The following is a 19,897-nucleotide window of genomic DNA, read 5'->3' on the forward strand; positions in this document are numbered from 1 at the left end:
ACCCTCCAACTGCCATTCTCTACTCCAACCTCTATCAGCCTGCCTGCTTGCCACCATTCAGGCCTAGAGCCCCCCCCTACCACCATATGCGACCTCACAGGCTTCTACTCCCTCCTGCCCCAGTTGGTATCTCCGCCCGCCATTCCCCATCTTTGCTTTAGGGGAGTTAATATCACTAACAGGCACACAAAAACTCCTTCGAAAAGCTTTACGTGGAAACAGGCAAAATATTCTGCCAAAATCTGTCTCAAGGTTCAAGAACAATCAATGTCCTGACTTTAAGTCTGCTCAACTAGACACAGCTTGAAGATTGTTCGCACTTCGATAACCGTCCCTCCACCTACCTGCTTCTGCGGCCTCTGGCGTGATCGGATCACTGCTCTCCTCCGATTGGACGGCCGTGGAAGGTCTCGCGCAACTGTGAGCGATGCCAAGCGCACGCCCTTTTATAGTGCCCGGGCTCAGCGGGAGGTAGGAACTTACGTATTCCCGCCCTCTCTGTGCCCACCTATCACAGCGTGGTGACCAGGCAAATTCAAACCTCGCGGCTATGAACTTGGCGCCCAGTCACAGTGCTTCCGGAATCGGGTCTATCACTTCCACAGGGTGTCGCTTATTTGTCCAGAAAGCGCCATTTCACGCAGATCACAGCGGCCCCAAGCCCATTTCTATAGTTTCGCGATTTCTAAATTAACTTTGGGGGCGACAGGGGAAAACTGAGCCGAATCCTCCCGAACAAAGTTTCGTCCTTGTGAGGACTTGGATAAGCGAGTCCCATTCCTTGAAGGAATTACCCAAACCTCTACGTCCGTTCGCCTCCCTCCAAACCACACAGACGGCGGGGGCGGGTGGGGGGGTGGGGGGAGGGGCGGGAGTGCTCAGCCCTCTAGATAAGAGTAAGGCAGCAACCCAAAAGTGCCTGGCCACACTGAATTATGACGTTCGCTTCCAGAACCCTCCGAACTCTGGAGATAAAGAGGAGTTAGTTACATGAAGCTTTTTGGCACTCACTCCCGACTCACCAGGAAAAACAAACAGGGGCAGCAAGTGCTTTCTAGATTGTGCCCGTTTCTCTGGCAAAAACCCATGCATCTCATAATTTGAGCATTTGGCCAACAGAATACAAATAAAACGTCCCTGCATTTAAAAATATTAGTAACATTGAGTTTATTTCTTGCTAGGCACTGTTCCAAGTGTTTTATATGGATTTAATCCTTATAAAACACTTTTAAAAAGTAGGCAATGTTATTAGCACTCTCATTTTCCAGAGATCATATGACTAAAAAGTGGCAGGGAGCTGGAATTCAAATTCCAGCAGCATTAGTTAGTCTTAAGCACCAAACTGCCTACATATATAAAGGTACTGAGCTGATAGAGAATTGGATAAAAAGGACTTATCATTATAACCTTATTTCTTACAACAAACTTGCACGTTTACCTTCTCAAGCCTCTTCCATAAAAACAGGGCTTACGTAACTGTGTGCCTCAGAGGTTTGGGCAAAGAATCTGAATGTAGCTGTAGTTAATATTAAGAAGCATGTGCTTCTTCTAGTAAAGAGTGGGTTTAGGATTGGAATCGAATGGTAAATTACACAAGTTTATTCAAGGTGCACAAGCAACTCTAGACTGAAGGCAGGAGAAGCTGAAGTAGACTGGAAATAACTGATGCAGATTCCAAATAAACAGAAGAGGGTGGGGGTAAGAACTTACTTATGACTAATCTACTGGACATCTTTCTTGCCCTATCTTCCAAGAAGCAAACACTAACCCACATTAGGTCTCTGAGGGTCACAGTCCACAGAACTTGGAAGGTAAATTACCTGACATTTTACTGAAAAAAAAATTCTCATTTATACCTCTGAGAAAACAAGCAGCTAAATAGCCTGTTCTGGTCCCTGATGGATATCCTCCTTCCTAATACCTGAGTTCAAACACCATAGAGTGGGAAGGAATAGTCCACATAAAGAATGAGACTACAAGGGTAGATGAAGAAGCCAGAATGGTTATAAGCTAAACAGGAACAAGCACAAATCGGTGTGCTGGGAGTCTCAGGCTTTGTCAAGTCTTAATGTATCATACACCAACCTGACCCATGCTCCACCACACCTGGCTGAGAAAAAAATTCTTACTATCGTAGCTGCACTGGAGGGAAATCTGGTCCTTTTGTTGCCTGGAGCTGTTCAAATATAGATTTCATCACTGAAGGACCCCATTATTCCATCCAATGTTCAATTTAACAGAACACAAAATACATCAACCATATTAAGGGCAAATCATTCATTTATTGTTTAAAGATTGCAAGACAACATCTGAATTTCTGTAGCACAATTTAAATGTTTTTACTTTTTTGATAAAGCAGAGTATAATAGAAAAAAACAATTAGTTTCCAGTAATATCTATATCTCTATTCAGAATTAAGTCTTCCACAGACATGTTACCTGGAAACAAAAGCCTGTTACAATAAGCAAAGCTTCAACCAGAGCGGCTACTTTTCGTGCCAGGAAAAGGTTCATCCCTATAGGAGGAATGATGTGCTATGTAAAATGGCTGTAAGGTCACAGCCTTGAGGGCATTGGAAGTATATTATCCTATTCCACATTAAGTAGTTTGGTGAATTTCAATCGTCAGTTTGTCTGCAACCAAGCTGGCAACCTTTAATTGAAATCTCAATCAGGTAAAAAATAAATTAAGAAATCCCTAAACTGATGTTTCTTGATTTACACTGTTAAAAGGTACACAAGTTCATTAACATGTAATTCTGGCTAAGAATTACATTTGAGACTCCTTGCTCAGATTTTGGTTAATATTACGAATCTTTCAGAAATTCAAGTTCTTATTTATCAATAATTTGTCAGCTAGGATACATTCAGGCATCAGCTGCAACTACAGAATAGGTGCACTGCCTCAGCACTTTGGAAAGACATAATCTAAAACACTACTAGCAGACAAAATATTATCTGTTACTGGATAGCATATGTGCAGTACAGCATGACAAAAACATATATTTATATGTTGGCTTGTTTAAGCCTCAAGCCCTCGATCCTTTGCTGAAATTCAATAATTTTATTCCTATGATTTTTAATACCAAGAACTCAAGCTCCAGGAGGGCTAAAGTCTAATTTGTACTCCAAACCAAGTAGCAGTGCAGTTCACTACTACTGAGGCTGAATCTATAAAGACTTCAAGACCAAGTCCAGAAGACAATCATACATAATACCCTAGAAGGTCTGAAAAATAATTACTCATATACATAGCTGGTCCTTCAGAGCTTTTTACCTATAACATGTTTTTTGATGAAAGTTATTTAATGTATTAGAGATAACTGTGACTTACTGATCAAATATTTGAATACTTATACTTACCTGGGATTTCATTTCTGCTGAAAGAAATAGGAAGAACAGGACTCACTTAAAAAAAAACAAACTTTAGAAATGAAAGTAAAAATCTTATCACACACTACCACTTTTGGAAGCAGCATAGAGGGGCGGTCAAAGGTAAAACACTGGTGAAATAGGTCAAAACTCTAGACCAAAAAGCTATATTATTATCATCAATGACAGTACCGCAACTGTGCCCTTCATAATTAAAAATCACTCCTAAGAATTTTCATTTGGCACCAGATGATGTGTTTAAGAGAAACACTCTGGGAGGTTTTGAGTCAGACTTGGTTTTGTTAGCCAAGTTACAGGAGAAATGTTAAAGTGGGGGGAGGGGAAGAAGGAAGCGGGAAAGGGACCAGAAAAAAAACTTGTCATCATCTAAACCAACAAAGCACTGACAGCTCCAAACATTATGTCAGACACTAAAATGACTGATATAGGCTCAAGTGGTTTATAAAACCTATAAAAAGACTACACCAGCAAAGTCCCCATTCATCTGTAGAGTTCAGAAACTAAAACAAGGAATATTTTAGCTTAAAACCTTATCTCAAGAGAATCATATACACTTCATATGAATAAAAATACCTGAAACCAAACATTTTTAAAAGCTCCAAGACCCAAAATATAAAGAAAAAAATTAATTCAGAAGACTCAATCAATCCATGGAATCACAAAATGGCTGGGCAATCTCTATCTCCCCTCCACACTAACCATCCCATGGAAGACCAAGGGAGATCAGACCTTCCAGACCTATGCAACACCTGGTTGCTGCAAAATTCTATGGAGACTCCGTGTGGAACAGCAGTTTCCCATCTCTTGTGTCTCTCCCTATCATGCAGGAAGCAAGTCTGGCTGTGCTATTGTATTATCATCATTTGTCACCCATCTGCAACATGATACTGTACAGATAAGTAAAAAGTACATTATCTAGTTCCCTTTCCCCCAGAAGGTTGAGGCTCAGGTACAGGTAATTCTCCTGCGCACAGTCTTTATTTAGGCCGACTCAGTGACTTCAACAGGCTTAATCATGTGATCAGGTTTGTTGCCAGCTGCGTAATGCTCCCACATCTGTAGATAGAGCCGTTCTAGTTCCATTGTGTATTGTTTGGTGTTGAACAGAGGGCTAGATATTCTCTGCTTCCAGACTTTGCCACGAATTTTCTTCAGGCTGTATAATAAAAAGAGCCAAGTTTACAAATCAGACCAGAAACTCAGAACTAGCTCCCATAAACACTTAGACACCTTTGTGGTGAATTACATGGCCAAGCTACACTATTTTCTTTTCTGATTGGCCCTCCCTTACCTCAATGCCAAAAAAAAGTGAAAGGTCACAGCTAACATAATGTTAAACACTTACAATGGAGTTCACCTCCACGTCCCCTGAAAAATTTAGTTCTTTCCTAAATAAGTATATCCAAGAGATGCCAGCGCTTTCTCCACTTCATCTTATTTCTACCTTTAAAATAAAAATAAGACTTGGCAATGACACATATCTATTCTTACGTACTACTGATTAGAATGTAAACTTCGTTTACCCTTTAATAAGCAATTTAGCAATGTGTCTATATATGTTCATAACCCTATGACCTATCAATAACTTTTAAATCTATTCAAAAGAAATAACCAGAGATGCAGACACACCAGGCCATGCAAAGATGTTCACTGAAGCACCATTTACAATAGCTAAGGCACAAACATAAGATGGAGGTATTCATTTTATGAATGTTTTAATAAAATAGGAAAACACTCAAGGGGAAAAATGCAATATGTCTCCTACTATAATTTGCCTCTTGTACATGAACTGAGTTGTTTATTTAGATATAAAAAAGAAAATGTTCCTAATATCACCAAGACTGTGGTTCTGTTCAGAATCAGGAAAAAAAGTAATCAGTTCTTCTGGGAACAGAGGAAAGAATTCTCTCTCTACTCCTGTTCTGAATATACCACTTGTCATGAGACTATTCTATATAGAATTATGACTTTAGAACCAGAAGCTGGAATACTCTTGTGCATTTTTAAAAACAATTAATTAATAAAAGTGTTATTTTAATGTTTGTTGTGCCAGAACTAGTAAAATGGCTATGCATATCTGTTGGCCTCAACCCAACCATGACCATATTAATGCTATCTTCCAAATAAAAATACTTTTGTCTTTTTTTTTTTAAAGTTCTATATGTCAGTAGGAGAATGGTTAAACTGCGGTGCATCCATACGCTGAAATACGACTCAGCAATAAAAGGGAATGAGCTACTGATACAAGCCAACAATATGGATGAATCTCAAAACATTATCCTGACTGAAAGAAGCCTTCAGAGTACATACTGTATGATTTCATTTGTATAAGGCTCTAGGAAAGGCAAGACTAAATAAATTATGGTGGAAAAAAAATTCAGAACAGTGGTTGTCTCTGAGCATTGGTGAGGAGGACCAACTGAGAAGGGGTGTGAAGGAACTTTCTGGAGTGACGGTAATGTTCTATAATGTTGTTGGAGGCCTGGGTTATAAAGGTATTTCTCAAAACTCACAAGACTTGTCTATTATTCCAGTTTGGGATTAGCAGATACAAACTACTATATAAAATAGAAATAACAAGGTCCTACTGTATAGCACCGGGAACTATATTCCATATCCTATAATAAACCATAATGGAAAAGAATATGAAAAAGAATATATATGTATGTGTGTATAATATATATATAAATAAATATAGCTGAATCAACTTGCTGTACACCAGAAACTAACATTGTAAATCAACTATACTTCAATTAAAAAATTAATTTTTTTTAAAAAAAATAATTAATTAATTTATTTATTGGCTGGGTTGGGTCTTCGTTGCTGCACACCGGCTTTCTCTAGTTGCTAGAGCAGGGGCTACTCTTCATTGCAGTGCATGGGCTCCTCACTGCAGCGGCTTCTCTTGTTGTGGAGCACGGGCTCTAGGCACGTGGGCTTCAATAGTTGTGGCACACGGGCTTAGCTGCTCCGTGCCATGTGGGATCTTTCTGGACCAGGGATCCAACCCGTGTCCCCTGCATTGGCAGGCGGATTCTTAACCACTGCGCCACCAGGGAAGTCCCTTAAATTAATTTTTAAAAGATCTGTTTATTCTACTGTCTATAAGTTCTGCCTCAAAAGAAAAAAGAAATATTAAACTCTAGTTAATGATGTCCATTTTGAAGTATTTAGGGAGAATACTGATGTCTGCAATTTACTTCAAATAAGATAGATTTTTAAATGGATACAGAAATAGATGGAATAAATGTGATAAAAGTATAGTAAAATATTAGTGGCAGAAGCCAGGTGGTAGGTATATAAGTGTTTATTATAAAATTGAAAATTTTCATAACAAAATGTTGGGAAAAAGTATTGTATGAAATCAACTAAGTTGCAAAAAAGTTAAAACATACACTAAATTATTTACTGTAGTTATCTCTGGGATGATGGACATGAATCTTAATTTTTTAATGTCTGGGCTCAAATTTTTCACGATTTTCTTAGCTGTATATGATGTTCAATGGAGAAAATTTTAAAAATAATAAATAAATGCATCTGTTGAATGCTTACTATGTACTGAACTGTTATAAGTGCTTCACACGGAACACCTTTTTTTAATCCTCACATCTCTGCAAGGTAGGTACTATTATTCAACCCCATTTTGCAGATGGAAAAACCAAGGCACATAGAGACTAACTTGTCCAAAATCACAAAGCTTGTGAGAGAGCCTGGATTCAAACCCAGGAAGTCTGACTCAAAGAGGATGCTTCTTTAAACTTCTACATAATATGCTACTTCTCATAAAAACACAAAGAGAAAAAAAATCACCCATAATACCCAAAGAAAAATCTCATTTAAGAGATGAACACTGGGACTTCCCTGGTGGTACAGTGGTTAAGACTCTGTGCTCCCAATGCAGAGGGCCTGGGTTCAATCCCTGGTCAGGGAACTAGATCCCACATGCATGCCGCAACTAACAGTTCACATGCCACCACTGGGGAGCCCACGTGCCACGACTAAGGAGCCAGCGAGCTGCAACTAAGTCCCAGTGCAACCAAATAAATAAATAAATAAAAATTGAAAAAAAAAAAGAAACACTATTTTATTGTACAGATAAAGCATCATTTATCTAAGCATCATCTAATTCCCACCCATTTGGGGGCATTTAAATTTGTACCCAAATATTATTATAAGAGATTATTAGGTTCAAAGATCTACCTTTTTTTTTCCAAAGGCTCTGAAAAGACTGTACCAATTTACTCACCAAAGTATGAAAAGGCCAGCACCTCAATGCTCCCTCATCACTGGTACTGCATTAAAAATCTTTTATTTTATAGCTAAATAATGGGTATACCTCAATGTTATTTTAATTTATTTCTACTAGGGAATGCCTTGGTGGCCCAGTGGACTCCACGCTTTCACTGCCAAGGGCCTGAGTTCAATCCCTGATCAGGGAACTAAAATCTCACAAGGTGGGCAGCAAGCCCAGTAAATAAAAAATAAATATTTCTACTACAGAGGCTGAAACTTTTTCTTGTTAACCAATTGTATTTCTACTAAAGTAGAAAGTCAGTTGTCATTTCTTTGCTTACTTTCCTATTAAGGGATTTAAAATGTAAATATTCTTCAGTCTTTATATAGCCAAACTATTAATATTTGACATAAGAAAGATTTTTTTTCCCTTTTGTTTGCCTTTTAATTTTGGTTGTTTTTTTTTATTGAAGTACAGCTGATTTACATGTCTTTTAATTTTCTTGACTTACTTTTATTCAGCCATTTACTCCTTACATAGTAAAACCTAATGATCACTTCATTTATGAAAGTTTAAAAAGTTCTTCTCAGGACTCCCCTGGCAGTCCAGTGGTTAAGACTCCATGCTTCCACTACAGGGGGCACAGGTTCGATCCCTGGTTGGGGAACTAGATCCCACATGCCGCACAGTGTGGCCAAAAAAATAAATAACAAATTAAATTTTTAAAAAAAGAAGTTCTTCTCCCATCCAGAGAGCATACAACTAATTCATTTATTTTATATTACCCTAATTTTATGCTTTCACTTTATAATACCCATATTCTCTCTATCTTTATTTCCTTCACTTCACCATATAATTTGTTCACGGAAAAGTTTACTTACTATTCTAGATCAGTTCCCAGTTTCACAGCTATGTCTTCATATTCTTGTCTATTTTTAGCAATAAGCTCAAGACAGCCTAAACAAGTGAGCTGGGAAGCCGCAACTCGAGAAGCAAGAGTCTCTCCTGCAGTAAGAAAGATAACAATTGCATTATCTGAGAATGCAAAGAGCACACAGTTATTAACGTTATTTATGTTAAATATCCACACAATGCAGATGAGGAGTGTTCAGACTTGAATAAGTCTCATTTTCTATCATCTTGCCCTAAATGCTGCTTCTAGTACATATGATTTCACCTGGAAGTGTCTCTCCCAAGTAGGTTTTAAACAGAACAAGGAAGCAACTCACCTGGCATAGTCACCATGGGTGTCCCTGCCCAGAGGACATCCATCCCTGTGGTGTGCCCGTTACAGAGTGGAGTGTCCAAGCAGACATCAGCCAGCTGGCCTCTCCGGACATGTTCCTCTTTAGGAGCAACGGGTGAAAAAATTATACGGTTCTGGGGAAGGCCCATATTTTGTGCATACTGTTGAATATTAGGCTCTCCTACTGCTGGAAAACGCAACAGCCATAGTACACTATTGGGAACACGCTTCAGAATCTAAAATAGGGAAAACAAGAGCAAATATTAATAGCAGCTCTGCCCTTCTCAACAAAGGCTCCCATAAATTTCTAATAATTCTACCACGCTCTACTCTTTTTTTTTATGTATTTATTTATTTTATTGGCTGTGCTGGGTCTTGGTTGCTGCACACGGGCTTTCTCTAGTCGCGGAGAGCGGGGGCTATTCTTTGTTGTGGTGCGTGGGCTTCTCATTGCAGTGGCCTCTCTTGTTGCAGAGCACGGGCTCTAGGTGCATGGGCTTCAGTAGTTGTGGTACATGGGCTCAATAGTTGTGGCGCATGGGCTTAGTTGCTCCGCGGCATGTGGGATCTTCCTGGGGCAGGGCTTGAACCTGTGTCCCCTGCATTGGCAGGCGGATTCTTACCCACTGCGCCACCTAGGAAGTCCCCATACTCTATTCTTTTCACCCAGATAGCAGCTTACTGTGAACTTAAGTCTCTCCTCCACATAGATGAATTAGATCAACTGAATTATAGGTTCCTGTTCTGCTTAGCTGTCCCCAAAGACAGTTCAAAGAAAGAGGAGACTAATGCAAGAAGACACAAGTTACTAACTGGCAAAATCTGAGGCAGCTATGCCCTGTGGGAATTGATACCAGGAGTGGTTTTTGTCCGTGAGATAGGAATTTTCCATTTCAAATTTTAAATCCTCCATCATAGTACAACAAGTAAAGTTAGCACTTGCCAAACTTTATTTGCCTAATCTAGATCAGGAGTCAGCAGACTTTTTCTATAAAGGACCAAAGAGCAAATATTTCTGCTTTTGATGCCAACATGGACTCTGTCATAATTATTCAATTCTGCCCTTGTCACTGGAAAGCAGCCATAGACAATATGTAAATAAGTAGGCATGGCTGTGTGTCAATAAAATTTTATTTATAAAAACAAGCAGTTGGGACTTCCCTAGCGGTCCAGTGCTTATAGGACTCCACGCTTCCAATGCAAGGGGCACGGGTTCAATCCCTGGTCGGGGAACTAAGATCCTGCATGCCACACAACCAAAACAAAACAAAACAAAACAAACAAACAAAAAAACAAGCAGTGGACTGGATTTGGCCCATAGGCCATAGTTTGCCAACCCCTGATTTAGATCTGCATCTACTCAATGTATCATACAAGTTCACCATCCCGTCTCTGAAAGCCATGAGAACAGATGAATTTCAGAATTAAGAATATTTCAGATTTTTAAAAAGTGGTACAGTGCATATAAATTACATAATACTCTCAGCAGCAACTCCCTGCAAACAAACATATTAGTATCTATGCATCGAGATGTAGGAATATTCATACAAAATGGAATAAATAAAGAACCATAAATAGCCTAACATCAGTTCAGGCAGTTTTGCTACCAAATAAATTTACCATAAACTTACGAACGTGCTTTTGGTTTTCAGATTTTTTGAAATGGGGAACTGAAGATTAAGGGATAGTAAACCTGTACTTATCTGCTTCTTATTCTCCTCCCCCTACTCCCACCTCTTTTAAAAAAAAGAAAACAGACCAAAAATCCCAGATATTAATCAGAAAAAATGTCAACCAAGAATTATCTCCATTTTAGCTATATGGAATAAGAGCCAAATATGGACAGCAAAGTTTAGAACCTTCAGAGGTCCTGCTTATGCAAACTGGTATGATGAAATGACTGAGAGGTAATGGCATAAACCAATTCTTTCCTGGTTATAACTCTATAATGTTGCAAGAATGATGTTAAACACAGGTGAATATACATAACAGCTTTGCTATCAACTTACACCACGGGTTGGCAAACTATAACCTATGAGCCAAATCTGGCATGTTGCCTGTTTTTGTAAATAAAAACTTAGGAAACATACCTATACTCATTCATTTACATAACGAGTATGGTGTTTTCCTGCTACAATGTCAAAATTGAGTAGATGTAACAGAGAGTACGGACTGCAAAACCAAAAATATTTACCACTTGGCCTTTTAAGAAAAAGTCTGCTGATCCCTGCTTTTGAACACGTAAATTTTAAAAGTTCATAATGTGATACTTAGACACCTGAAGGACAAATCAAAAATCACTGAAATCTACAGCTCTTTTGAAGATTAGACATGAGCACAGTAGCTCCTGAATGGGGGTGGGGGAGCGGGGGGGCAGCCTCAGCAAGAGGACCTGTATACAGAATCTTTACTAGAACCTCTAGACATTAATAATGAATCTACAGGGAGACTGGGATTGCCATATATACATTAATAATAAAAAAATATCAAATTGTACACTTTAAATATGTGCATTTTATTGTATGTCAATTGTATCTCAATAAAAGTTCTTAAAAAAAAAAAGAATGAATCTACCAATACTCACATTCGCCCACATCTGCAAAGTAGATGGGTCAATTTTATATAACTGATTAAAGTTACAGTACACAATGGCATCTTCCGGTAACCCGTACTGAGAACGTGTGGTTACAATAATGGTACGGGGAACCTCCTCTCCAGTGGCAGCCTTATTGTTGATCTAGAACAAGAAAAAAAATATGATGATTATATTTAAGGTTAACATAGTCCGATATTTTTCTTTTTTAATATTTATCTATTTATTTGGCCGCACTGGGTCTTAGTTGCAGCACACGGGATCTTTTTAGTCGCAGCATGTGGGATCTAGTTCCTGACCAGGGATCAAACCCGGGCCCCCTGCATTGGGAGCACGACGTCTTAACCACTGGACCACCAGGGAAGTCCCCAGTCTGATATTTTTCAATTAATAAAGAATCCTTATGATGCAGTGGTATAACTACTAAAAGTCATGTCACTGAACTACAATGAGAATATTTTCATGACACATTAAGTTAAAGGAAAAAAGTTAAGAGCATTATCTTAATTTGGAGGGGACTGCACTATGAAACGTCTCACTCCGGCCAAAAGGTTCTCTTCAAAACGCTACTAATACAACAGCAAGCTTTTGCTCACTCTTTTCTCCACGTATAAAATCTCCTTTTCTAAATCACACCCACCTTTCAAGACTAAATTACCAAACAATCTCTACTAAGACTGCCTCTCCTCACACTGCTCATCACTATTGCTGAACATCTATATACACAATTACAGTCTTATCTTGCAATTCCCACACACCTGGCTACTGCCTTACATTGTTATGTAACTATTCCAGGTGATGGACATCTCATACACATGGGCATTGTGTTCTACGTTCAAAATTTGTCCCTGTACACTTCAAGAATTATACTTTTTTTCCCCTTAAGTCAAGCATGTCTGCCCTATTGTTTCAAAGGACAGTTAACCGGGGAGGGGGCACGGGAGACAGACGGACATATCATTGTCTTTTTAGCCCAACACACATTATGGGTGATTAATTCCTTTACCTGAATTCACTTCAAGTATCCTTTGTATAAACTGCTATACCACTAAAACTATTAATTACTAAGAGGTCAGAGATCCTTGCCTTATGATCTCTTGACAGAGCTTCATATTCACTTTATTCAAGTATGCAATATATAATATTGGGCTGAACAAAAGTTCATTCGGGTTTTCCCATAAGGGAAAAATCCAAACGAACTTTTTGGCCAGCTCAATATTTACTGAGCACATACTTCAATACTGTGGCTAAGACACGGTACCTAAAGTAATTCAATTCAGTGGAGAATACATACAAACCCAGGGAATTATGACGTGTTGTGCTGGATGTAAAGATATATCCATCCCAAATACTACAGAAGCAGAGAATATAGGTACCAATAGAGTAGGGAAGGAGAGGTTAGGGATATGGACAGAAATGGATTCCTGGAGGAGCTGTCTGAATTGAAACTCTTAAAGATGACTAAGATTTAACTGGGGAAAGGATGAGTTACAGAAGCAAGAAACTATATGATGCCTACAGACAGTTCACCATTGCTAAGAGTAAAGCCACCGGCAGGGAATAACAACGTATTACCACAGGAGACTCTCATTAAGTAACCTGCTGGCTGAATCCAAGAGACTTTTAACATCAAACAAACCTCTATGAGATAACAGTTTCCACTGAATTCATTTCCTCATGTATAAAACAGGAGTAACGATGCTTACCTCCTAGTTATGAGATTTAAAGAAGATAAATGTACACCTGATGGTACACAGTATGTTCTATTATTCTCTTCTCACCTGGGTAGTTGCCAGTCCATTGCTAATACTGAATCCATTAATTGTTATCTGAATTTGTCCTCTGTTAATCATTTCAATAACCGCTTCCGCAATAGTATTCATAGGAATGACTGGCATATTAAGAGCTGTATTACTGCTGTCCGCGTTGTCTCCTCCATCAGGACATTTCATCTTAAAATAATTATACAAAATACATCATTAGGGAAAAGATCCCAAGTGCAGATAACTTTATTTCAGTAACAATATTGACCAGGTTCTGACCTTGACAATTTTCACATCTGGTAGACTATCAAGAAATGCTTTGAGGTCGATGCCATTCAGCACAATCCGATTGTCATAAATGTGCCCATTGGACTTAAAATCGATGACTGCTTTTTTCTAATCAAAAAAAAGTTTCAGATATATCTTTTAGGATGCATAGGGACAGTAGCAAGGACATAAATGACTACAGTTCTTTGCAATTCCCCTATAGCACTGTTTTTCTACCTACCTTCAGGTGAGGGAACATATTAGCATGATCACCAATAAAGAAAGTATGGGGCATATAAGCCAGTTTCTCAGAATACTGCTCAGCAACTTCAGCAGGTGAAGTTTCCTGATCAGTGATGATATAATCCATGAAAAGTGCGCCACTAGTCCCAGGGTACCCCAGCCACATTGCCTGAAAGAAAAAAAAAAAAAATCAGGCCAAAGACCGACTAAGGAAGGTTCTTCATCAAAATGGTCTAAAATTAAATAAATAAACAAACAAACAAGGAGGGTGGACTTCTTTAGCCAAGAGCAATCAAGTAATATTTTAGACTAACCTTCTAAGTGCTAAATCACTTTTCCAATTTACAAGACAGAACTGTTTACACCCAACTACGAATTGTATGTCTCCATATACATGTACCTGTGGACACTGTGTTCTTACTCAAAATTCTTTGTCCCTGTGCATTTTCAAGAACTACACTTTTTTTTCGTAAGTCAAGTGTGTCTGTCTTATTGTTTCAAATCCTGTTTCAAAGGACAGTTAACCAGAGGGGGAAGAAATATATCACTGTCTTCTTAGCCCAATAAACATTGTGAGTGACTAAATATATGCAGTTTATTGTCTGTTAACTGTATCTCAATAAAAGTTCTTAAAAAAAAAAAAAAAACATTGTGAGTGATTATCATTATATTATATCCTTTACCTGAATAGGAGCTGGCCTGAGAGCAAAGAGTTCATTTCGAGCACCCTTGGTATAACCATTCATATTTACAAGGATGTGTATACCATCTTGATGGATGCGATCAGCTGCTTTTCCATTGCATGGAATCTATGGAATAAAAAAATAAGAACTTGGGCTTCCTAGGTGGCGCAGTGGTTAAGAATCCGCCTGCCAATGCAGGGGACACAGGTTCGATCCCTGCTCCAGGAAGATCCCACATGCCACAGAGCAACTAAGCCCGTGTGCCAAAAAACAAACAAAAAAATATAAACTAAACACAAAAAAATAAGAACTTACTATGTATAATCTCAGACTAATTCAAGTAGTCTTAATGGCATTGAGCAGAATTCAAATTCCCAGATGCAAAAGTGGTAAGAACACAAATTACATTAATGCAGGGTAAAAATATGGTTAAGTGCCATTAAAATGGGCCCACAGCGTTACAGAAACAGGATTCAGAGGAAGGAGAGTTTACTTCTAGACTGAGTGTATGAAGAACTCAGCTACATAGAGGAGGTGGTATTTGAAATGGGCCTTCAAAGATGGACAGAAGTTTGAGGGAGTTGGACAGGATACAATCTTGGCAGAGAACTGTATGAATAAAGAATCAGAATAAAGTGCATGGTAGGTTTAAAAAATGGGTAGATCACTTCTATTTGGTATAGGGTATAACTGAAGGCTAATGATGGGTGAAAAGCACTGGCAAACAAGGTTGTAGTCAAACTCAGAAAGGTTGTAAAGGCCATACTGAAGAGTTTAGACTTCATATATGCACACCAATGTTCCCTGCAGCATTATTTACAACTGCCAAGATATGGAAGTAACCTAAGTGTCCATCAATGGATGAATGGATAAAGAAGTGGTATATATACACAATGGAATATTCCTCAGCCATTAAAAAAAAAAGAAATCTTGCCATTTGCAACAACATGAATGGACCTAGAGGGTATTATGCTAAGTGAAATAAGTCGTACAGGGAAAGACAAATACCATAAGATCCCACTCATATGTGGAATCTAAAAAAAACAAATAAAACAAAACAGACTAGATACAGACAATAAATGGGTGGTTGGCGGGGGGGGGGGGTTGCAAAACAGGTGAACAGGATTAAGAAGTACAAACCTCTGATTATAAAACAAGCAAACTATGGGGATATAACATACAACATGAAGAACATGGTCAATAATACTATAATAACTTTGTATGGGGACAGATGGTTACTAGACTTATCATGGTGATTTCATAACGTGTGCAAATGTCAATTAACTACAAAGTACACCTGAAAGTAACATAATATTGTACAACTATATTTCAATTAATATATATATAAAAAAATAATAAATATATATTTTTAAAGAGTTTAGACTTTAGTCAATAAGCAGTGAATCCTGAAAGGTCTCAGAGGTGGAGGGCAGTATGCTTCCTGGTCACAGAGAGTCCAAGCCTACATCAAAAATGGTCAGGTATACTTCTGAAGCAACAGCTATAATGCAAAAGATGTTGGTACAAATTATTTATGAAATGACAAGAGTCTTACAATCCTTCTGCTAGGACTTCAATGATTCATATATATGAATTACTAGATATACCATACACACCTCTTTCAGTCACCAAAGTGGCCAATAGCATCTATAAGAAAAAATTCTAGTCCATACCTTTAGCAAATTCATTCCCCCACAGGTTTCATCTTAATTTATCATAAAACTTTTGCTCATAGAGGAAATAGCAATGGAGCAAGTATAGAAATATAAATAACCAAAGGCAAAGGCCCTTTAAATAACCTATTTGTTCTTCTTCCAAGTCATCATTTTGCTCAATTTATTCACGTAATATTAGGTATCTATTGTCACAAGTGCTAGCTCGATCCCCAGAGAAGTTCTATGTCCAAGCACAAATATACCATATTTCTATTTCATGTGCAATCTCATCAAAATCCATGCTGATGATAAACATAATAAATGTAAACAATCAAGGAAATAAGATCAAAGCAATTGCCCCACAGGTATGTAGTAGCTGGTGTTAAATATCTGTCATGAAAAATACAATACAAGCTAGATACCAACAGTTTCATTCACTATTTGCTCAAAATAAAAAGTTGGAAGTATAAGAATTTCACCTACCTGAGAAAGATCAATGAAATGATTGGCTTCTGCCATCACCTTCACTCGGAAGTTTGTGCCATCATCTGGGCTCAGGGCATAACAGAATACCTGAAAGACAGCATATAGTATATTTAGTAACCTTAGCTCAAATCTTTCCGAAGACACTGGGCTTAACACCAATGGTGACTATAAAGCTACCACTGTGGGTTTGTTTGCTTTTTTAAATAATGACTCTAGGGAAACACTAGTCTTACCTCAAATTTATCAGGATTGTGCATGCCTGGGATAGACTGCATAAGATGAGAAGTAGGATGATTCCCAAAGTCAGAACTCACGTATCCTACACGCAGTCGACCATCACTGAGCTTCAAGTCTTTCGGATGTTCATATGGTGGTTTATGAAGGACATTAATCTAGCAACGGAATTCAATGCTTGTCAGTAAAGTTCAGTCTATATGTAAACTTTCAGCTAGGAAAACTGACTAAAAACATACCTCACACCTGTTGGGAATGGTGTGCCCAGAACACTGCTTTAATTCACATAGCCAGTTCAATGCAACCTTAGCAATTTGTATAATATGCTTCATACTCTGACCTGTTCCTGGGGCCGATGAAACAGCCCAAGCAAGTCTAAAAGTTGTAGGAAGGAAGCAGAGTGGACAGAGCATGACAAACCCTGCATTTTAGAAAATTCTGTAGGGAAGCATTTTTTAAAAACACAATTATACCTAGTACTCCACTCTATTCTGCTGAGCAAATTCCCACCTTTGATCAAGTAGTGCTCTAATTCTCAAAAGTGAGCATAAAATACCAAACACTTTATTAAAAACTATGGTTTTAAAATTAAAGGAAAACACCATTAGCCTACTGTTAGCATTTCAGTGAAGGATTCCACCTTATAGAACGGAAGGGGTGTCCTTCCATTAGACAGGACACAATGGGAGGAGTTTCTGGGCTGGCTCACAAAGCTTCATTTCTCAATTGCGTGGTATTTACCTTATGATAACTCATTAAGACATAAATTTGACTCATGTAGTTTTCTGTACTGTGTTTTACTTTACAACAAAAAGATTAAAACAAAAGACTCGCACCTTATCCAAGCAGAGGTTCCCATGCCTCTCAGCAATAGCCTTCCTGAAGCCATGAGAAAGAGGATATAGCATACTGTGATGAGGATGCACAGAAGGCAACCTATTCTTCTCTAACTGGTCAGCCACGATGCTGACCAACTTCTTCATTCGCTCATCATAGTCTGTCCAATCACAGACAATCTAGAGGATGCAAAAAGAAGTTATTATCCAGAAAATCTTATTCCAAGACTTAACATTTTATGTGTCTTTGGCCTAAAGTAATGTCAGATAACCCATTAAAAAACACTGTCTCCAGCCAAGCTTGGATTAATATGGTACATAACAATTAAAAAGCGAATACAACCCTGAAAGCCATTACTGGCCCGTTATTCTTTACCTGCAGGCAATGAGCCAAATTACAATAAGCGTCAGGAAAATCAGGTTTAAGCTTCAGAGCAGTGCGATAAGAAGCGATTGCTTCTGGAATATTCCCTGAATCCTGGAAATAAAGTGGGATGGTTAAATTTTTTCCTAAAATTAAAAACATTAGGTGCTAAGATGCATGTATTATAATAAAATATATATAAAAAATAGTACCTTGTGAATGGAAGCCAGATTGCTGTGGGCATCTGCAAACGCAGGGTTAATCTGAATGGCACGAGTATAACACTGCAAGGCTCCCTGAACATCCTGCATCTCCTTTAGAGTGTTTCCCATATTAGAATAGGCATCAGCAAAGGTAGGACTGATTCTAAAGGAGAGGACAAAGATTTTATTTCTCTATTACAAAAACCTTTAGCCCCCTGTAATGTTAATTTAGTCTGCTATTATTAAAAGTCCCATGTACCAAATGCCAAACATTTAAAAACTTTAAAGAAAAAAATAAGGCTGTGAGTCTCTTACCGAATAGCCTCCTTATAATGCATCAGAGCTTCCTGCAGTTTTCCCTGCTGCTGCAATACACTTGCTAAATTTGAATGGGCAGCAGCAAACTCTGGGAAGACCTATAAGGATTCAAGATGGTAACTGAGGCTTAAAAAAAAAAAATGCTACAACAGCAGTCATATCTTACCACAACAAGAACTTTGCTGAAGCACCTTTATATCCCTACACTTCTCTCCACCTTCTCCAAGTCTACTCATTCTTCAAAGCCAAGTAGTTCAAATTCTACCTCTTGTGTTATTTTCTACCTCTCCATCTTTCAAAACATGAGGTAGACCTCTCCTCATCTTAGTTTATGCTGGTAACTCTAGCATCTCTCTCTTCAAAACTCCTACCACACCTACCAACCAACATTACAGCCACTGAGCACTGAAATTATATATTCACTGGTAACTCCTCTTGAACTCCAGCTTACTGTTTAAATTTTTTGTGCAGATCTTATCTACCCATAAAATAACAAATTCAATGTTAAGAATTTTCTTGAATGTCACACAGGGCCTCACTCATACCTTAGGTACTCAATTACTGGTTCAACGAATGATTCAACCACTATTTTTACAAGAGGTAGAAGACATGGCAAATTTAACTGCCTTCCCTCTACTATTATACAGACAAAATACCCAGCCACACCACCCTCAACATACTTCTAATGCTTTACGATACAAGCGAACGGCCTCTTCAATGTTTCCCTGTTCTCGTTTGATATTGGCTAGGTTATTCAGAGAGTCTGCATGGGTGGGACACAGCCGGAGTGCTGTATTATAACAATCTTCTGCTTCGGCAACCTAAAAAACAAAACAAGCTATTCAAAACCTATACAGAGGAATCACAGAGCCACCATTGTTATTATTCTAACAACTGCTTACTTAAGCCTAATGTCTGGTAATATTCCAGAAAACAGGTATTTTTGCTATTCTTCCTCTCAACTAAAACTCCAAAGTAAAACAATTTAGCACCTAAAGATTTAACGACAATATTAAAAATGACTTTTTTTTTTAATCCCACCAGGTAACAAAGAAACAGACTGAATAAAAATCCTTACACTGCCCTTCTCTTTGAGAGCATTGGCTAAGTTGCAGTAAGCATCAGGGAAATGTGGTTGCAGTTCAATAGCTCGCCTGTAGGTGTCTATTGCCAGATCTATCAGGCCTTGCTCATAGTATACACAAGCCAGGTTGCCATGTACCACTGCATGATTTGGACTCAAGCTTAGGGCACGAAGGTAAGCTGCCACAGCTCTGTAAATAAAAGAAAACATACACAATGCAACTAACTTTTAATGGATGCCTTGTTACAATTATTTCATGCTACACTACATCAAAGTATATCAATTATAACTAGTTA

At 38.3% G+C, this 19,897-nt stretch overlaps 1 protein-coding gene across 2 annotated transcripts in view; it reads right to left on the minus strand.

Annotated features, from left to right (window-relative positions):
• Window positions 1-2,262: 2,262 nt before the first annotated feature.
• Window positions 2,263-19,897, minus strand: part of OGT (O-linked N-acetylglucosamine (GlcNAc) transferase) — a 34,269-nt gene continuing 16,634 nt past the window's right edge. For both annotated transcript variants that reach the window (XM_057719250.1, XM_057719249.1), the window contains exons 7-22: window positions 19,596-19,791; window positions 19,198-19,338; window positions 18,515-18,615; window positions 18,209-18,362; window positions 18,009-18,110; window positions 17,633-17,812; window positions 16,796-16,954; window positions 16,560-16,649; window positions 14,422-14,547; window positions 13,737-13,907; window positions 13,508-13,624; window positions 13,247-13,417; window positions 11,457-11,609; window positions 8,856-9,108; window positions 8,508-8,631; window positions 2,263-4,548 (exon numbers count right to left, since the gene is read on the minus strand). In XM_057719250.1, coding sequence (XP_057575233.1) covers window positions 4,374-4,548; window positions 8,508-8,631; window positions 8,856-9,108; window positions 11,457-11,609; window positions 13,247-13,417; window positions 13,508-13,624; window positions 13,737-13,907; window positions 14,422-14,547; window positions 16,560-16,649; window positions 16,796-16,954; window positions 17,633-17,812; window positions 18,009-18,110; window positions 18,209-18,362; window positions 18,515-18,615; window positions 19,198-19,338; window positions 19,596-19,791 — 2,413 coding nt within the window. In that variant the 3' untranslated portion in view covers window positions 2,263-4,373. The remainder of the gene's footprint in view (window positions 4,549-8,507; window positions 8,632-8,855; window positions 9,109-11,456; window positions 11,610-13,246; window positions 13,418-13,507; window positions 13,625-13,736; window positions 13,908-14,421; window positions 14,548-16,559; window positions 16,650-16,795; window positions 16,955-17,632; window positions 17,813-18,008; window positions 18,111-18,208; window positions 18,363-18,514; window positions 18,616-19,197; window positions 19,339-19,595; window positions 19,792-19,897) is intronic.

This window comes from Hippopotamus amphibius, chromosome X (genome assembly GCF_030028045.1).
Source record: "Hippopotamus amphibius kiboko isolate mHipAmp2 chromosome X, mHipAmp2.hap2, whole genome shotgun sequence".
Taxonomy (NCBI): domain Eukaryota; kingdom Metazoa; phylum Chordata; class Mammalia; order Artiodactyla; family Hippopotamidae; genus Hippopotamus; species Hippopotamus amphibius.